Here is an 18,737-nt window from a genome sequence, read left to right on the forward strand (position 1 = left end):
GGGGGTGACAGCGGGATGCTCAGCAGGACCAAAGCCAGCGCGGGGCAGGGACGGGGCAGAGATGCTGGGCTGTGACTGCGCTGCCCCCGGACCAGCACCGTGGGCACAGGGCAGCGAGGCGGGGTGCTGGCGGGATCCCCCCACCGGGGAGCACCCCAGCAGCCACCCACGTCCCGCGCAGCCTCCCTCGTGCAGCCGTGCACAGAAGACCCCAGCCCAGGGCTCCGCAGCCCTGCCCTTTATCGTTAATGTTGGGTTTGTTTGTTTGTTGTTTTTCTTTTTTTATGCTGCAGATTTGAACACAAATGAACAGAAACGCTCTAGTTTCGTAGGGAATATCGGGGGGTGTGGGGGGGGTTAGCTGCATCGGGGCACAACGCTGGTTGTGTGCAGAGAGACGGGTGTATTGCGAGTAAAGAGATGAGCTGAACGGGTGCGTCGCACTCGAGTCAGGCACTGCCACTAGCCGGGATGCGGGAAGGAGCTTTCCAGGGAAATCGGCTTTTCCCTCGCCCACACTTGGCATCTGCAGGGAAAATCCGCCGTCCCGGTGCACCCAGCCATCGCACGCAGGGCTCGGTCCCCACCGGGTGACCGGATCCGGCCCCGCCGCCTGGCTCCATGTCCCGGCTGCTTGTCAGGGGGAATCTGCTCCGCCGTCACTCCATGCTGTGCTGCCCTAATTGCTCTCCAGCGGTGCCGGCGTTGGAGGCACAAAGCTGCCGTAATTGCCGGGCAGGGGGCGGCCACATGGCCCCCAGTGGGGCCCGCCGGGAGGGGGGCAGTGGGGCAGCAGCATCCCCGTGGGGTCCCTGGGGGGGCCGTGGTGCCAGGTGGGAGCAGGGAGAGGAGGGTGGCGATGTGCTGTGTCCCCAGCCTGGCCCCACAGTGGCACTGCGGAGGGCGCATAGCCGGTGTCACCGTCACCGGGCAGCGAGGGCCAGCACGGCCCCAGTGGGGATAAGCGAGCTCAGGATGGCTTTAGGAGGCTCGTGGTCGGGACAGGCAGGGGATGGTCCAGGCAAACGGGTGTGCTGTCACCCATGGAGGCAGAGAGGATGCTCCTGGGAAAGCAAGACCAAGAGGAGACATTTCCCCAGAAATATTTCCTGCTACAGAACCAACAACTACCACGACACCGTGTCCCCACCTTGCCTCCAAGGCCCAGAAGGGAGCAGACCCTGCTCAGCACCAGCACCCCGGCCCCCAGCCCAGCCCCAGCGGGTCCCAGCCCCTCGGGAGCCCCAGGAACAGCGCTGACGTCCCCACAGCCCTGGTGGCACTGGGGTCAGGTGGGAGCAGCAGCAGTGACACTGGGCCAGCCAAGGCGCTGACCCCGAGGGGACCCGGCTCCTTGTCCCCGTCCCCCGGCTGCTGCTGCTCGTCTGCTTCGTTAGTGATAATTAAACCTTTAACAACCCATTAAACGCATAATCAATGCTCCCCCGGCTCCCCAGCCCAGCTAATGGGACCAGGCTTAGATTAACCGGCCGCAGGCAGAGACATACTCGGGCCAGGAGATAATGAAGCAACGGCCGCGGAAGTAATGGGGTTTGATCTGGGGGACGGGTCGCGCTGAATGGGGGCTGTGGTTTTCGCATGACATAATTGCAGAGGCTGGCGCCGGCCCTGCCAGGGCGGCCGGGCTCCCCTCAGCCCTACGAGCACCAACAAAAGCTGGCTGGCACGGGGAGGGGGCTCGGGAGGGGGCTCCCCCCCCCGAATCCGAGCCTAATTGGGTCAGGGGGGCCCCTGCCGCCACTCAAAAGTGCAGGTGCATCGGGGCGAGGCCAGCCTTGGTGTGCCTGGGTGAGGATGCGTCTCCTCCGTGCTGTCGAGGTGCTGGGCGTTATACAAATTATGTAAATGAGCTAATTTGCACATGGCCGGTGGTGATGTTGTGCGGGGCCAGGCATGGTGCCCGGCGGTGCTGGGTGTCACCGCGACAGGGCTCAGGCACCCCTTACCCCGGTGCGAGCCTCGTCGCTCTCATTAGTGTAGAAACAGGCAATGTTTCTGGCCAAAAAAGCCTCCTGAACACGAAGAACCATGAGAAGTGCTGAGCCATCTTGCTTTCACTCTTTTATTGGTGTTTTCTCCCATTTTAGACCCAATGGAGACATTTGCAGATGCTGGCACATAGGGCCGAGCAAAGCATGCGTACACCCTGTGCCCCCATCTCGTGCATTATGGAAAAAAAAAAAAAAAGCAAATGGCAATTTTTCCCCCAGATTTCATCCATACCCTGAAATCTTTCATGGCCTGGCCAGCGCTGGCACTCAGTGTCCCACTGGGAGCACTGGGGGGCCAGGTGGGTCTCCCATGGCCCCAGGGCTGCCTCCCAGCCAAGCAGGAGCCCTTTGCTCCCCCCTAATCCTCCCCTCAGGACTTGCTCCCTGATCTCCTTATTTCTCTCTATTTCTCCTAGGCCTGAATGAGCCCAACCCTGCCCCGGCGCGACGCCTCGCTGAGCCCCCTGCCTCTGTCCCCTCCTCGCCCAATGGGCAATGCCACTGCCACGCAAAGTGGGCATGGCCTGGCCACGGGGAGCCCCGGGGCTGGTGCTGCCCTGGGGTGGGGGGTGGCACTGCCATGCCAGGGACAGCGTCCTGTCTCTGGTGGTGGCAGTGCCACGGCAGGGGACATGGGGCTGTGTCCTCGATGTGGGGCTGGCAGTGCCATGTGGCTGGGGCTGGCATTCCCTGTACATCTGTGGGGTGGCAATGTGCCATCCGTGGGGCTGTCCCTGTCCAGGGCAGGGGGCAGTGCCCTGTACATGAGGCAGCACCATGCTGCCCCCCCCAGGTGCCAAGCAGTGAGCCCCACATCCCTGGTGCAGAGCAGGACAGGGCTCAGCCCCTCAGCACCCAGCTCCGTCCCCATCCCCTCTGTCCCCTCCAGGCCAGACGGGGCACGAGGCGTAGAGCGGGGGCCGCGTGTCCATCTACAGGCTGTGTGAGCCTGGCCCCTTGGGGCTCAGGTTCTCCTCGGGGGTGTTTCCCCAGAAGTCCCCCGCCGCCCCCCAGCTCCCCGGGGGTGAGCTGGAGAGGGGGCTGACGGAAGTCTCCAAGGGGGGCTGCGAGGCGGCGGCGGGGCCGAGGCGCAGGTTGAGCTTGGCGATGAGCGGCTTGCCCACGCTCACTGCCCGCCTCTCCTCCACGAAGTCGTCCATGCCGCGGTAGCGGTACTGCAGGCACACGGTGAAGGCCAGCTCCTGCTGCGGGGCATGGCAGGGTGGGCACCCGCCCGCGGCATGGGAACGGTGGCTTCATTCCCCCCCCCCACGCAGCGTGACCCTTACCCGCAGTTTCTGCAGGCCGCAGAGGCGGCTGTAGAGGCAGCAGGAGGGGCAGCCGGGGCTCCAGGAGGGTGACAAGGGGCTGCCCACCTCCTCGGGGCTCTCCTTGTTGGTGCACTTGAGGTCCACGTCCAGCTCCTGCCATGGGCAATGTGCGACTGTGGAAAACCCACAGCCCACTGGGACCCCCCATGACCACCCTGCCGAGGGTGTCAGCACCCTGCCCCACCTCGGGGATGTCAGTGAGCTTGGCCACGCACTCAGTGACGTCCCTGGGGGCGGCCAGGATGCGGGTGTAGATGATCATGATGTTCGAGAACTCGGCAGCGAAGCCCAGCTGGACGGTAATGCCGCAGCTGAAGTGCAGGTGGCGGCTCTCCGGGAGCACTGCCGGGACAGCGAGCACAGGGCTGGCACCTCCTCGGTCACCACCACAGCGGTGACCCTCGGGGCAGCCCCGGTGCCAAGCCCAGGGCTGGTGGTGCTGTGCCAGAGAAAGCCGGTGGGCACTGGAGTTGCTGCCTGCCACCTCGCCCCACATCTCGGGGCCGTCCCCTCCACATCCCCACAGGTGCCAGCGCTGGGTGCGGTGGCCATGGTGCTCACCGTGGGCCTTGGCCCACTGCAGGTTCCTGGCAGAGGTCTCGTCCCGGCCCGGGGCGCGGATGGGGTCCGTCAGCGCTCGCCTCTCCGAGAGGTTGCTGCGGAGCTCCAGCGCCTGGCGGCCCCGCGTGATCTCCAGGGTGCCCATGTCTGCAGGGGGACGAGAGGGACAGGGGGGTTGGTGGGGGACGCTCTCATCCCCAGGGTCCCCGCTGCTCGCCACTCACCCTCGGCCACCTTGTCCAGCAGCACCGTGATCTTCTCGTCATCCAGCAGCCAGCGCTTGAGGAAGCTGACGAAGACGCCGTTGGAGAACTCGCCCTGGCTCAGCTCGTAGGCTTCGGCGTCTGCGCACCTGCGGGGATGGGGCAGGGGTGGGCTCCATCCGTGGGACCCCTCCATCCATGGGGGGCTGCTCCGAGAACCAGCCCCCACTGAGCCCTGGGGAGGCTCAGCCACAGTGCTGTGGCCAGATCCTGGATGCTTAAAGCATCGTCAGCCCAAATCCCTGTGCTGCAGAGGAGCCTCGGTGCTTTAACCCCCTCAGGCACTGCCCAGAGCTGAGCAGGGCTGCGAGCATCCCCCATCCCTGTAAGGGACTGGGGGCTGCGACTCCCAGCACCTCCAGCATCGACCAGGGGGAGCCGGTGGCCTGGAGCAAGATGTGGTACAAACGGGGCTGAGCCCCATCCCTGCTCCAGGCCAAGGCAGGATGTGTCCCACTGGCCCTGGAGTGAGGAAGACAGGGGCACCACCAGGGCGGTGGAAAGGGGACCCACGTGGCGTAGCCGAAGACGATGTTGGCCGTCACCTGCAGCGCCCCGACCTGCGGGATGATGTCGTCGTTGAGGTTCCTGTAAGAGAGCAGTTGGGCAGAGCTGGGCACTGTGAGAACCCTTGGGGGGGTGCAGCCCCCCAAATCCACCTGAGGCACCCCAGACCCTGACCACAATGGGGTTAAACTGGAGCAGTGACACTCAGGGCATCCACACAATGCCACAGCTGGGACACGGGGGACACCTCACTCTGCTCCCCCAGGAACCAGCACCCATGGGTGGCAGGCACCCCGTGCCAGGACCCCGCTCTGTGCCAGGGGGCTCGGTCACCTCTTGCGGCACATGTCGAGCAGGAAGATATTGAGTCCGGTGTGCCGCTGCTGCATGCTCTGTAGCACCCGCTGCACGCACAGGCAGTGGGCGGAGGTGTAGGAACTGGGGGCATCGATGGGCACCATGAAGCTGTTGCCAAAATTTTCGTAGCCATGCCCGGCGTAGTAAAGCAAACCTGGCGGGAGGGGACAGCAGCAGGTCACGTCCCTCCTTGCACGTCCCCAAGCCTCAGGGCCCCCCCCAGTCCTCACCCCAGTCTGTCCCCGCTTCTCACCCCGCCACCCCCAAACCCCACCAGTGCAAGCCCCCCCAGCTCCCCCTGAAGCTGCCCCACCATAGACGCCCTTGTCGAGGAGCAGGAGGAACTCATTGACAGCCATCTGCATCTCATCCTTGCCCAGGTCCAGCAGCGAGACCACCTTGAAGTCAAGCTGGCACAGGAGGGAGCTCAGCGCGTGCACGTCCACCATGGGCGCCTTCAGATGCTTGTGGTGCAGGTAGCGCATGTTGCCGATCAGCAGGGCCACTTTGTCGGTGGCTGCCGGGAGAGGAGAGGGGCACGCTTGGGACGCTCCTGCTGTCCCTGCCACCCCTCCTGACATTCCTGGTGTCACCATGCACACCAGTCCCTGCCTCTCTCCCCAGGGTGTTGTACCCATGCTCGAGCTTGGCCAAGCAAAGCAGACCTTGGGGGTGACAATGGGGACAGTCACAGCCCCACAGGGTCCCCAACCCCTCGTGGATGGGCTCTTACCGTACAGCTGGTCAGGACTGCCGGGCTCTGGGGGACCTGGAAAGAGAGAGGCATGGTGGCATGGCCCTGAGTGTGGTGCCCTGAGCAGAGCAGCGGGGACAGAGCCACGCCACCTGCACCTACCTCCGTCCCCATCCTGCCAGGAGCCTCCAGAGGCGAAGAGCCGTGGGCCTGGGGCAGCACAAAGGGCAGGGGGGGGTTCAGAAGAGAGGGAGCAGGGGCACACGGGAGCTATGGGGCTGGAGGGAACCCCATTTTGTAGCGCCCAGACAGCGCGGTGCTGAAGCCCCCCAAAATGTGAGGAAGCAGAGAGGCCATGGGAGGGCGTTGTGGGGGTGAGAAGAGCCAGGAGAAAGACATGGGGTGGGGGACAGGGGACATGGAGGTTGCCCCCCTCCCCTCACCGATCTCCACGTCCACCTCCTGGCTCCACACCTCGTGGAAGAGGTTGAACACACGGCAGGAGTAGCTGCCCCGCTCGGCCGTCGTCACCAGCTGCACCTGCCGGCAGGATGGAGAGAGGAGCTAGGGCCACCCCGCCACGCTGTGCCATGCTGCACCACACCATGCTGTGCTGCACCACGCTGTGCCGTGCCATTCTGCACCGCACCACATCGTGCCATGCTGTGCCGGGCTGCAGTGCACCATGCCGTGCCGCACCACGCCATACTGTGCTGTGCCATGCTGCACTGCACCGTGCCACGCAGTGCTGCACTGTGCCGTGCTGCACCATTCTGCACTGCACCACACCACCATGCCGTGCCGTGCCGTGCCGCACTGCTCCATGCCATGCTGTGCCGTGCTGCACCAGACAAGGGGCCCCACAGTACCTGGAGCTGGGGCGCCCGCGCACCCTCCACGGGACGCCGGTTCCTGAACCACTGGTACTGCGGCGGCGGGTTGCCGATGGCTCTGCACTCCAGCACCAGCGTGTCCCCCTCAGCCAGGCAGCACGGCTGTGGCTGCTGCAGGATCTGCAGCCCCGCCATGGTGGGGCAGTAACCGCTGGCTGGGGAGGGGACAGGCAGCAGGTCTGCCAGGGGCCACGGCAGGGCTGCGCCGAGCCACCCGGGGCTCCAAGTGACGCCTTGTAGGAGCCCCCTGGTCCTGCAGGCGAGCGATGCCTCGTGGGTGCCAGCCCAGGGACGCAGACCTTGGGGCCCACCTGAGCTGGGGCTGCTGCTCCTCTCCACCTGGACGTGGGCCCACCTGGAGAAGGCGAAGGCGGCCCCGCAGTTCACGCGGCAGATGAACCACCGGGGTGGGCCTGGTGGGGCGGCCGTGTCGATCACCAGCTCCGGGGCCGTGGCTCCGGGCACCTATGGGATGAGGTGGGGGGCTTGGACAGGGGCTCAGGGTGGGGGTTCGGCCAGGGAGGGGACCTGGGGCACTGACTTGACGTGGCTGCGTTGGACTCACCTCCTGCTTCCCGCAGAACCACTGGTAGGTGAGCCCTGGCGGGCCGGTGGCCCAGCAGGTGAGGGACACCCGCGCGCCCTCCGCCACCACCTGCGACTCCGGCTGCACCGTGATGCGGATCATGTCATGGACTGCGGGAGAAGGAGAAGAACCCGGGCTGGCCGAGAGCCCCATCCTGCACCGCCCTGTCACACCCGGCCCCATCCTGTCCTGTCCCGTTGCGCCCCGTCAGCCTGCCCCATCCCACCCCGACCATCTCATCCTACCTCATCCCATTCAACGCCACCCTGACCCACGCCACCCCAGCCTGTCCTATCACTTGGCGTTCTGCACCATTCCTGTCCCATCATACCCTGTGGCACCTTATGCCATCCCCTCTGCTCCACCCCAGCCCACCCCGTGCCATCCCAACCCATCATGGCCTCATCCCATCATCCTAGATCCCATCATCCCGTCCCATCAACCTCATCCCATCACGGCCTGTCCTCTCCCAGCCCCTCCTGCCCCACCTCATCACACATGGTCCCATCCATCCTTCCCTACCTCATCCCATCCCACACCACCACATCCCACCCTGCTGCATCCATCCCATCCCATCCCATCCCATCCCATCCCATCCCACCCCATCCCATCCCATCCGCAGGAAGAGCTGACCCTCGTCTCCCTACGTTCCTCCTGCTGAGCCCCCTTCCCCTGGTGACCCTCTCCAGGCCCCCCAGGCCCCGCCGGCCATCCCTACCGGCGCTGCTGAGGACCTGGCAGGCCTGCGTGTGCCCCATCCTGTCCAGGCAGCCCAGCAGGTACTTGAGGGTGCAGTCGCGCTCGGCCAGGAGCTGCAGGAGGCACTGCGTGGGGCTGCCGCGGGGCTCCAGCACCTTCAGCGAGCACACCTCCAGCTCCTCCTCGCTGCGGAGCGCCCGCAGGGCTCAGCGCCGCAGCCTCCCCCGGGATGGCCGGGGCTCAACACGGGAAAACGGGGACACAGCGGGGTGGCCGGGGGCCGCGGGCGCCCCTCGCTCGGCCGTGCCCCATCTCCTGCCCCGTCTCTGGGTTTTGTCACCCAGCAGGGGACGGAGGCCCAGCTGTGCCTGACGCAGGGTCCATCCTGCTCCTACCTGCACTTGAAGCGTTTCTCTGCCCCGGCCACCTCGGCCAGCTTGCGCCAGCCCCGGCTGGCGTTGTCCAGGAGCTCACAGAGCCGGGCCACCACCTCCTCGCCCAGCGAGCTGATGGGCAGGCTCCAGTCCCCCATCCTGTCCCCGCCACCGCCTGCCTGGGGGTGTGGAGGGGATGGGACATCAACGGGTGACGAAGTGACAGTGCCTGTGCCCCACCGGGCACCCTCAGGAGCTGCTGGCAGGTGGGCCAGTGCAGCAACACTGGCACGGGGACGGAGAGCACCGGCGCCAGCCCATTGGTGTTGTGTCACCTCCCTGCCCCATCCCGGGCTCTGCAGGATCCGGCCACCAGCCACAAATGCTACAAGATCCCCCTCTGTGCCCAGGGGACAAGAGCTGTGACAGTGACATGGGGACCCTGCTCAGCCCCTGGTGTTGGGCAGGGGGCCAGGGCCGCAGTAGAGCAGCCCCCAGAACTTTGGCAGGATGAGGTCCACGGAACTGGAAAAAGGGGATGTCCCCTGCCACCTTCCCGTCCCTTTAGGGGACACGGAGGATGGGCTCATCGTGGAAGGCTGAGCACGGGTGGGACAAGGCACGGCACAGCCTGGGCACCCTGCTCCTTCCAGCACAGACAGCGGGTGGCGTCTGCACCTCAGGGGTCAGGAGCAGCCCCCTCGCTGTCACCAGGCCCGTGGTGGTGGCTCTGGAGGTGGCCTGAACCCTGCTGGGCCACCAAGAGGAGCCCTGGGGGATGACAAAGGGAGTGGAGCACAGAATCCGAGCCCTGGGGGCAGGAATTGGGCACCACGCACGGGGACAAAGGGCTGTGGCAGCGAAGGGAGCGCAGCATCAACCGCCCTGCCCCTTGTGCCTGAGCTGCCCAGCTCTGCACGGGGCCGCTGCCCGGGAACGGGCTCCCTCCCCACCGAACCACCCCACAGGACCAACACATCCATGACCGGGTGACGCTCAACCAAACAGCGGGGCTCTGACACGGAGGGCAGGGACTTGCTCGTCCGCTCTGCTCACCCTCTGCTGGGTTTGGGGGGCTGGATGCACTCGGGGTGGTGACGGGGGGGGACAGGGGGACAAGCGCTGGGGTGGGCATGGGGAGGACAGAGCCTGGAAGGCGCAGGGCACTCACCTCTGGCACGGCCTGGCCCCAGCCTCAGGGCAGCTCCTGCCGGAGGAGCCTGCCTGGAGCACTCAGCTCTGAGCTCGGCGCGCACCGAGCCCCACGCAGAGGAAATGAAGGTTAAAAACAAAAGCTCCCGCCCGCACCACGGCATGGCACTTCTGCTTTCCTCCACCGCTTCCTGTGCTGCAGAGCGTGGGCGTCACAGCTGCCGGGGAGCTGGGCATGGCCCCATACCAGGGTGGCAGTGGCCCCACTGCCCATCCTGCCCCTGCGGCACTGCACAGGCAGGACTGGGGCCAGGGGGAGATACTGGACTCTGCCAGGCTGAGGACGCATGGGGAGGGGGCAGCAAAGCCCCCGGTGCTTGGGGAAGACGTGGCTGCAGACCCTGCTGGAAGGCCAGACTGGAAGCCACGACTTCCCCAAGGGGAAGGGGCTCGGCTGAGCAGGACGGACGTGCCCCCCTCTGCTGCGCCCCCCAGCCCATCCCACTCCCTTGGGATGCTGAGCCAGAGGAGGATGCGAGAACTTGGGGTGGGGATGGCGCTGCGAGCCCTCCCACTGCAGAAGGGGCTGAGGTGTCCCCTCAAACTTGCTCGCTGCACCCACCAGCACCCCCAGACCCTGACTTCCCTCCTCTGGTCCCCCGGGGTGCTGGCTGCCACCCCGACACCTCCCTCCTGGGGGACATGGTGACACCAGTGGAGTCGCTCCCACCCCAAGCCACTGCCCTCCCAGCATGGCCTGTAAGCCCCCATCATTGCAGCGCAGACTGACAGAGGGAGCGGGAACGATTTGGCAGCTTAGGCTCCCTCTGCGAACAATAAATGGAGCTTCTGCTTTAGCAAAGACACCAAGAATTTGGGGCCTCAATCCTCCGCCAACCCTGGGCAGGAGGGGAGGCCCACACTGAGCTTGCGGAGGACGTGGGTTTGCCACAGCTTCAGTAAGAGGCATCAGCCTCGCCAGAGATTTATTACCAGTTCACAGCAAGAATAAGAGACCAACAATGGGAGCTGGTCCCAGTGCCATCCATGTGGCACTCAGGGCAGCTGCGGTGCCACGAGGTCCACAGCACCTACAGCTTCTTGCCCTTCTTCAGCCGGTTGCGCTGCCACGTGTTGTACTTCCGCAGGCGCCTCCAGTACTCGATGGAGTCGGGGTCCATCTCCTCCAGCTTCTTGGGGGGCCCCAGGTGGATCTGGAAAAGCCTGGGGGCGAATGCAGAGGAGTTTGCAACCAGGAGGACAAAGGAGTATGGAGGGGCAGTAGCATGCGATCAAGGCACGAATCCCTCACCCACCACATCCAGCGCTACCAGGGCAGGTCCCCGAGCCCCCAGCCCCAAGGAGGAGAGAAGTTCCCATCCCTCCAACGCTCGTTGGTGCCCTCGAGATGGGCCTTCGGGGCCAGGCACCTCAGGGGGCCCCCACCTACCAGTCGGGGTACTCAGAGTCGGGCTTCAGGGCCACATCAGGGCTGTCCTTGTGGTAGTTGACGCCCACAGCATAGGTGGCCAGCTTGACGGGGTCCGTGCACACCTCCGGCCCCTTCAGCTCCTCCTTTAGCACGCTCTTACCCTTGGCCTTCCCGCCTGCGGGGACGGGGGCACAGTCAGGCAGGGGGACGTGGGGATGGGGCTGAGGAGGCTGGGGCAGGAGCAAGAGGAGACGGCCACGGGGTGAGGGGATGAAGGACTGGGGGCCAGGACCAGGATGAGGCCGGGACATAGGGCCAGGACATCGGGATGGGGCTCAGACATGAGGCCGGGACACAGGGCTAGGACGGGACAAGGATGGGACAAGGGGCCAGGACACCAGAACAGGATGGGACATGTACGGGACACTGGGATGGGACAGGACTGGGACACAGGGCCAGGACACCAGGACAGGGCTGGGACGCCGGGATGTGGCAGAGCTGGGACACGGGGCTGGGTCACTGGGACAGGGCACGGACACCGGGACCAGGCTGGGACGTGGGGCCAGGACACCGGGACGGGACGGGACGGGATGGGAGGAGGATGGGGCATGGGGCAGGACACCGGGACAGGGCACGGAAACCGGGGCCGGGCCGGGACACGGGGCCGGGACACGGGGCCGGGACACCTCGGCCCGGCCCACCCCACCCCACCCCACCCCATCCCGGCCCTCACCCGGCTTCTTGGCGTACCCGCGGGCCGGGCCGGGCCGCACGGCGCTGGCCGCCCTCAGCAGCAACCGCGCGGCCATGGCGGGGCGGGGCGGGCCCGGAAATGGCGGCGGCACCGGCCCGGTCCGTCCCCGGCCCCGTCCCGCTCCGCCCCGTCCCGTCCCGCTCCGTTCCGCTCCGGGACCGGGGCAGCGCCACCCCAGGGCCCCTCCGGCCCCCCTGTGCCCCCCTCCCCCGGCCCCCGCCAGGCCGAGCCCCCCCCCCCCCCCCGCGCCGCCATGGAGAGCAGCATGGATTTCCAGGCTGCGCCCTCGGCCCCCGATCCCGGCCCCGCCGAGGCCCCCGAGCCGCCGGCCATGGACACGGAGGAAGGGCCCGCGGGGCAGCCCGGAGCCCCGGGGCCCGGCGTGGCCGAGGGGCGGCCCCGGGGGTCCCCCTGCAGCGGCACCGCCGGGGGTCGGCGGAGGGGTGCGGCAGCCCCGGGCCCCGGGCGAGGCGGGGACGGGCGGAGCGGGCGCTGCCGGGCCTCGGGACGAGCCGTGGAAGAGGAGGCGGAGGACGACCCGCGGGGCCCCTCGGGCTGGGAGGCGAGCGTGGGGAGCGCCCCCCGGGGAGCGGGGCCGCCCCGCGCCCCCAGCAGCGGTGACATGGAGCTGGACGAAGCGCCCGAGGACGCGGAGGACGAGCCTGCGGAGATCCGGGGCCTGCTGGCGCAGCTCGAGACCCTCAGCCCCAGCCTCTGCGACCCCCCGGACCCGCCGCTGGCCTCGAGCGCTGGCATGGCCCCACCAGCGGGCGAGTGGGCCCCGCAGGGCTCCGGAGGGTGCCGGGGCAGGTGCCGGCCCTGCCCGCTGCACGTGGCCACGGGCAGGGGCCTGGCGACGCGGCCCTGCTGCTCCCAGCACTCGGCCTGCTCCCGGCCCTGCCACGGCCTGCTTTTTGCCGAGGCTGACCGGGAGGACTTGCTGAGCCTCCTGTGCTACGAGGGGGGCTTGCCCGAGGCTGGAGCCGAGACGCCCCTGGCCCGCTCTGACGTCCTGGCCGGGACCAACCTGGAGATGCTGCAGGCTCCAGAGGAACCGGCGGCTGTGGCTGAGCCTGGAGGGCCGGGCGCCTCGGAGGAAGGGCCTTCTGGCGGCTGGTTTTACGGAGAGGGGCTCAGCGAGGTTGACCCCACCTGCGAGGGCAACCGGGACAGTTCGCCAGAGCCGGTCTGGGTGGCCCTGTCTCCTGCTGCGGCCCCGGAGAAAGAGCAGCTGCCCCAAGGCAATGTGACTGTGAGTGCATGGCCCACAGGCCTCGGTGGCATGGCAGCAAGCCAGGATGTTCCCCTAGGCTCTGCCTCCTTGTGGGGTTTTGGGAGGGGGCAGAGGGGAGCAAGGGAGGGCTTTTCCCTGGGGCTTACAGGGCCTTGCGTTGCTGGGGTGCCCAGACAAGACCCTCAGTATCGGCTCTGGCTCCTGCTGTCCTGAATGTGCAGGACGTTCACACCTGCCTGAGGCATGCACGCCCTGGGGAGGAAGCCGGTGGGTCTGAACAGGCCCCTCAGCCCCAGCACCTTGTGCCCATGCTCTCCTGGTGCTCCCCAGGCTCCCAGTCAGGGTCTCACCCACCCTCTTGTTGCTTTGCAGAACAAGGAATCCCCTTCCTCCTGTCCAGCCTTCAAAGAGGGTGAGTAGCAGCTCTGCTTGAACCAGGAGTCCTGAGCCATCGCCTTCTGCACTGACATGAACACGGGGGTGGCCGGGGGTCCCAGCTGGGGAAGGAGTGCTCGGCTCTGTGCCCAGGAGAAGGGGCCCCTTGGGCAGAGGCGTTGTTGCCACGTTTTGGAGAATATGGCTGCAGACTTCGGGTGGCTGGTTTGCTCACAGCTCACCTTTTGCTGTGTGAATGGGGTGCTTCAGGGATCTGGGGTGGTGCCCAGTGAAGGAGGAGGCAGCCCTGGGGTCAGCGTTGGTCCCCGTGTGATGCCAGGAGCCCATCCCCCAGGCGCTGAGCCGCTTCGCCACATGTAGGAGCACAGCAAACATACGGTGGCAGCTGGCAGCCCCCAGCCTTCAGAGTCAGGAGGGAATCAGCCCCTGCTTTATCCCTCCCAATATCTCAGTTCCAGGCCCCTGCGACCCAGAGGATCTGCTGGATGGTGTGATTTTTGGGGCAAAGTACCTGGGCTCCACGCAGCTGGTCTCCGAGAGGAACCCCCCCACCAGCGTCCGCATGGCGCAGGCGCAGGAGGCTGTGGACAGGATCAAGGTGTGTGGGGGCACAGCCTGGCCTCTCGTGGGTGCAGGGCAATGCTCAGGCCAGGGCTGTGCACAGGGGGACCCCAGCTGTAGGGCAGGGACCCGGCAGGGACCTCACTGGGGCACTTTGCAGGCACCAGAGGGGGAGTCCCAACCCATGACGGAGGTGGATCTGTTTGTCTCCACGCAGAGGATCAAGGTGCTCACGGCTGACACACAGGTGAGAAGAAACGGGAATGCCCATGTGGCCCTGGGGCTGCTGAGACCTTCCCATCCGCCTTGGGATCTCTTCTGCCTGCCCACGCTGGTGGGGTCATGCGCAGGGATGGCCCACGGGCAAGGCCGTGCAGCTGGGAGGAGACGTGTCACTCCACAGCCATCCCACACGCGCGTGCCGTGCGTCCCTCGGCTGGCTGCCTGGCTGCACGAGGCTTCTCATGCAAACTAAGCCTCGGGGGAGCAAACTGAGCTCCAGGGGAGCTGGTCTTAAAGTTTTTGCAGCTCTTTGCTGTAGGATTATTTTCTGCTTTATAGTAAGAGGCCACAGAGCTGTGTTGTCCCCTGACTACACCTGGAGACACAAACGAGTCCTCGATTGAAGGAACTGTCCGTAGCTTTTAGCAAATACATGATTTCTCCCAGGCGCTTGAGCCACATTTCAGCAGTGTGGGGTTTGAACCAGACCTCGCCCAAATCCTTCTGACATGGAGCGGTGCCTGGCTGGCCCGTGGGCTGCCCGGAGGGGAGGGCTGAAGGTCTCTGCTGTGTCGCCCTTGCCAGGAGGCCATGATGGATCACTCCCTGCAGACCATCTCCTACATTGCCGACATCGGCTCCCTTGTGGTGCTCATGGCACGCCGCAAGCTGCCTCGGCGAGCGGAGGCGGCGGAGGAGAAGCGGCTCTACAAGATGATCTGCCACGTCTTCCACTCGGCTGATGTGAGTGGAAGCGAGACCCTCGGGAGGGCAGGGTGGTGTTGGGGTCCTGGTCCCCATCCTGCTGTAGTGACCGGGTGCTTGGTGTCTCTGCACTGGGGGCTTCTGATGCAGTCAGAGAGAGGAGGAGGGAGCTTGGGCACCCCTCCCATGTAGAGGGTCCCAGTGAGAAAAGAATGGGATTGGCACCATGAAGGTGCAGGGCAGGAGCCAGGATGCTCTGCAGCTCCCAAGCCTCGGCTGCGCTGGGCAGAACGGTGCTGGCAGCTGCTGGGTCCAGTTTGGCATGAGGCCGTGGCCCTGAGCTGTGGCCACGAATGATCCCTCTCTATCCCCAGGCCCAGATCATCGCTCAGGCCATCGGGCAGGCATTTGGTGTGGCTTACCAGCGCTTCCTGGAGGCCAACAGCATCGACCCGAGTGAGCTGAGCCCTCGCCAGTACAGCCGTGCCCTTGAGGACCAGGAGCAGTACAATGCAGAGCTGACCCATTTCTCCCGGCAGGAGAACTGCAAGGACGTAAGAGCTGCTTTGGAGGGGTGAAGACAGCGTGGGGTATCAGCACGGTGCCTGCTGGCACCTCTCTGTGGCACCTCACCGTGGCTCCCTGAGCAGCCGAGGTGCTCCCTGCAGAACTGGGCTCCCTCGCAGCTCGCTTTGAGCCCAGGACCCCCGTGCTGGGGCCGTGACACATGCCCCATGACCCAGCATCCCTCTTCTCCTGACCACGACCACCCCGTGTCCAACCCCACAGGTCTGCATCCGGAAGCAGAAGGGGGAGATCCTGGGCATCGCCATCGTGGAGTCGGGCTGGGGCTCCATCCTGCCCACGGTGGTTGTCGCCAACCTCATGCATGGGGGCCCTGCGGAGCGCTCGGGCGAGCTGAGCATCGGGGACCGCCTCATGTCCGTCAACGGGACGAGCCTGGTGGGGCTGCCCCTCACCACCTGCCAGAGCATCATCCGGGTGAGCCGGGGCTGGGCCCAGGGGTGCTCCCGCTGCCAGGGCAGGGCCGGGGACCGGCCTGAATGCGTCCGTGGTGTCTGATACTGGGGTCCCCCCAAATGCTCCCAGGAAGGGGATGGATGGGTGGTAGGAGCATGCTCGGCAGGCAGAGGTGTGACAAGGCGGTGACAAAGCTGGGGGCTGAACCCGCAGCAGGGCGTGGGCAGGGCTGTGCCCCGGGGAGGTGGGTGGGTGAGGAAGGTGGGCTTTGTGGGGATGTGGCCAAATATCCTGGGGGGATCCTGTTGCACCTTCAGCCTCCTGAGCTGAAAGCAGCGTGGTCTCAGGGACAGAGTGGGGTGTCTTGGTCTGGATTTGTAAGTTCCTCTCCCTGAATTTGAGCATGGCAGTATTCTTGTGCGTGCCTCAGTTTCCCCGTTGAAAACAGGGTGCTAATCCTCAGCACCCCATAAGCAACATGGCTGTGTCACCCCTCTCAGCCCCTCCAAGTGGCTTTCTGAAGTCTGACACATCCCCATTCCATCTTCCAGGAGCTAAAGCACCAGACGGAGGTGACACTGAACATAGTGCACTGTCCCCCCGTCACCACGGCTGTCATCCGGCGCCCCGACTCCAAGTACCAGCTGGGCTTCTGTGTTGAGAATGGTGTGGTGAGTGCTGGCAGGGACAGCAGCCGAGCCAGGCCAGGGTCAGCCGAGGGCTTCTGCTGCCCATCTGGCAGAGGGACGCGTGGCTCTGGCTGTGTCTGTGTGGACGAGCACGCAGCACCAATGCTCCCTGCCTCTGCTGGGGCTGAGGTTTCAAGGGTCTCTGCAGTGCCGTGGTGAAAGGCTCCTCGTAGCTCTCCTGCAGCGCTGCTGTTTGGGTTTGTCTCCTTGGCGCTCCTTAGCTGTTTGCTTTGGGGGTGGTGGTTTCTTCCTGACTACCTTGACGTGTCCTTTGTGACATTTGTCACCATCCCCAGTGCCATGGCCACTCCCTGCTCTGAGCTCCACAGTGGCTGGGTTTGAAACGCCCCGGAAAGGCAGAGAGGAGCGTTTCCAGGATCAGCAGGAGAGGATGGGGTGGGTGGGCAGCAGAGGCGTGGTTGCATTTCCCACCAGCTCATGCTCCTGCTCATATTGAGACATGGTCACCCTGCCAGCACACAGGAGCTGCTGCCTCAGGGAGAAGCTCTGGCTCTGCAGCCAGGGACAGGAGCATGAGGGTTCAAGGCGTGGATGTGGGGAGAGGAGCTCTGTGCAGGCCAGGGGGCCAAAAGCCTGTGGAGTGTTCTTGCCATGCAGCTCAGCCCGAATCCCACCACAGCAGTGCCAGGGGCCATCCCTGTGCTCGTTTGCAGGCCCTTGGGCTGGAGGAGACAGCACCAAGCGCAGAGCTGTTGCTGGAGGAGGGGATTTGGGGCGGTCATGGTGCACGGCCCCGGGGTACAAGCACAGCTCTGATCTCACCAGCACTCCCTGCTCCCCAGATCTGCAGCCTGATGCGCGGGGGCATCGCAGAGAAAGGTGGCATCCGTGTGGGGCACCGCATCATCGAGATCAACGGGCAGAGCGTGGTGGCCACGCCGCACGAGAAGATCATCCAGATCCTCACGCAGGCCGTCAGCGAGGTAAGGCAGACCCCGGCTGGGTGACCACCGAGGTCCTTGTGCTGAGGGGGGCTGTGACTGCCCCTCTGCTCCCTGCAGACGCTGTGGGCTGGGCTCGGGGCTTTGCCCCAGCAGCCTCCCGCCTGGGGCTGGCATCTCCCAGCTGATCTGCGTGTCTCTGCCTAGGTCCACATCAAGACCATGCCGGCCTCCACGTACCGCTTACTGACGGGGCAGGAGCAGCCCGTGTTCCTCTGAGCGCTGGCCGTGCCCGGCTGTCGCTGCACGTGCCCGGGGCCAGGCAGGAGTGAGCCCGGGGCCTCCAGGGTGGGACAGGCTCTGCCTCCTGCCCCAGGACCCTCATCGGAACCCTCTGGCCCCCAGCAGGGCCTAATCCTGCACCTCTTTGGTTTTACTCAGGACACAGTGGGAGACGGGGGGCCGATGCCCAGCTTGAGCAGTGTTAGGGCCTGTGGTGCACAGTTCAGGCCCGTGACTCCCTCTCTGCCTCTGTTCACCCCTCCCTGCTTCACAGTGCCTGCACAGCGCCATCCCCCTGCTCCTCGGGGTCCCTCGCCTTGGCTTGGTGCTGGCAGGGGAGAAGGGACCCGCTGTGAAAGGCCGCCCCCTCCAGTCACCGCAGATCGTGCTCTTACACTTGCCACTGGTGCCTTTCGCTAGCTGGGGATGGAACTTGAGCACAGCTCGGGGGCCTGTCATAGCACAGCCCCGAGCGGCGCTGCCCCTGCACACCCGGGTGTGGGCGCACACCGGTACCCAAGGGAGAGCCGGCAGCTCCCAGGCTCAGCCTTAAGGGCAGCAGCACCCTCAGCACCCACTGCCCCTCCCGGGCTTTGCCAGGGGCCTGGTGGGGTGCAAACAACCTCCCTGTTAGACCCGTTGCACCAAGCTGGGAAACTACCTCTGCCTCCCCAGTGCTGCCTTTAACTGCTCTGCATGCACAGCTGGGTGCCAGCCCTCGGGGCTGCTCCCCAGTGCAGCAAAAGGGAACATGGCACGGCTACGTCCCAGGGAGCATGGGGACATGAGCCCCAAGGACCAGCCTGCAGCTGAGTGCTCTGTGGGGAACGTGTCATTCACAAAGGGGTAGCTGGGATCCTTCGGCTGAGGCAGCCTGAGGTGACTTTGCCTGTGTGCTTGGTTGGTGTAAAAATAAAAGTTTGGGGGAATGTTGGAGGCTGTGTTTCAGGAGCCGTGGCTGGGCTGCAGTGGAGGAAGCTCAGGCTGGGGGATGCAGCCTCGAGCCCGCTGCGGTGCCAGACGTCGGTCCGAGCCCACTGCCCCCAGGCTGGTCCTGCACCAGTGCCCACTGGGGACAGGGATCAGGGCAGGCAGGGGGCCCTGCCCACAGAGGTGTGCGGATCCCAGCAAGGCTGCCCTGCTGTACACC

At 65.8% G+C, this 18,737-nt stretch overlaps 3 protein-coding genes across 7 annotated transcripts; 1 reads left to right on the forward strand and 2 right to left on the reverse strand.

Annotated features, from left to right (window-relative positions):
* Positions 1-2,066: 2,066 nt before the first annotated feature.
* On the reverse strand, positions 2,067-9,795 carry LOC121060131 (mucosa-associated lymphoid tissue lymphoma translocation protein 1-like). 5 transcript variants are annotated; one of them, XM_040537620.1, is made up of 17 exons: positions 9,449-9,768; positions 8,299-8,456; positions 7,923-8,089; positions 7,184-7,314; positions 6,930-7,083; positions 6,595-6,773; positions 6,169-6,265; positions 5,888-5,935; positions 5,765-5,800; positions 5,345-5,548; positions 5,008-5,185; positions 4,681-4,755; positions 4,129-4,256; positions 3,905-4,051; positions 3,528-3,685; positions 3,302-3,436; positions 2,067-3,217 (listed from the first exon to the last, which is right to left on the reverse strand). In XM_040537620.1, exons 2-17 carry the CDS (start codon positions 8,433-8,435, stop codon positions 2,945-2,947), a joined length of 2,247 nt encoding a protein of 748 aa, XP_040393554.1. In that variant the 5' UTR covers positions 8,436-8,456; positions 9,449-9,768; the 3' UTR covers positions 2,067-2,944. The 5 variants fall into 5 exon arrangements, with proteins under 5 accessions (XP_040393554.1, XP_040393552.1, XP_040393553.1 ...); XM_040537618.1 differs by having other exon boundaries at positions 3,528-4,051; positions 9,449-9,795; XM_040537619.1 differs by having other exon boundaries at positions 6,595-7,083; positions 9,449-9,792.
* Positions 9,796-10,388: 593 nt separating this feature from the next.
* MRPL54 (mitochondrial ribosomal protein L54) lies at positions 10,389-11,745 on the reverse strand. Its single transcript, XM_040537625.1, has 3 exons — positions 11,595-11,745; positions 10,880-11,036; positions 10,389-10,653 (listed from the first exon to the last, which is right to left on the reverse strand). The coding sequence occupies exons 1-3, from the start codon at positions 11,668-11,670 to the stop codon at positions 10,521-10,523; spliced, it is 366 nt and encodes a 121-aa protein (XP_040393559.1). The 5' UTR covers positions 11,671-11,745; the 3' UTR covers positions 10,389-10,520.
* Positions 11,746-11,853: 108 nt separating this feature from the next.
* On the forward strand, positions 11,854-18,521 carry APBA3 (amyloid beta precursor protein binding family A member 3). The gene is made up of 10 exons (XM_040537624.1): positions 11,854-12,867; positions 13,222-13,261; positions 13,698-13,843; positions 13,967-14,053; positions 14,614-14,772; positions 15,108-15,287; positions 15,523-15,735; positions 16,266-16,385; positions 17,207-17,347; positions 17,513-18,521. Exons 1-10 carry the CDS (start codon positions 11,869-11,871, stop codon positions 17,582-17,584), a joined length of 2,157 nt encoding a protein of 718 aa, XP_040393558.1. The 5' UTR covers positions 11,854-11,868; the 3' UTR covers positions 17,585-18,521.
* Positions 18,522-18,737: the final 216 nt, after the last annotated feature.

Source organism: Cygnus olor, chromosome 26 (assembly GCF_009769625.2).
Source record: "Cygnus olor isolate bCygOlo1 chromosome 26, bCygOlo1.pri.v2, whole genome shotgun sequence".
In the NCBI taxonomy this organism is placed as follows: Eukaryota; Metazoa; Chordata; class Aves; order Anseriformes; family Anatidae; genus Cygnus; species Cygnus olor.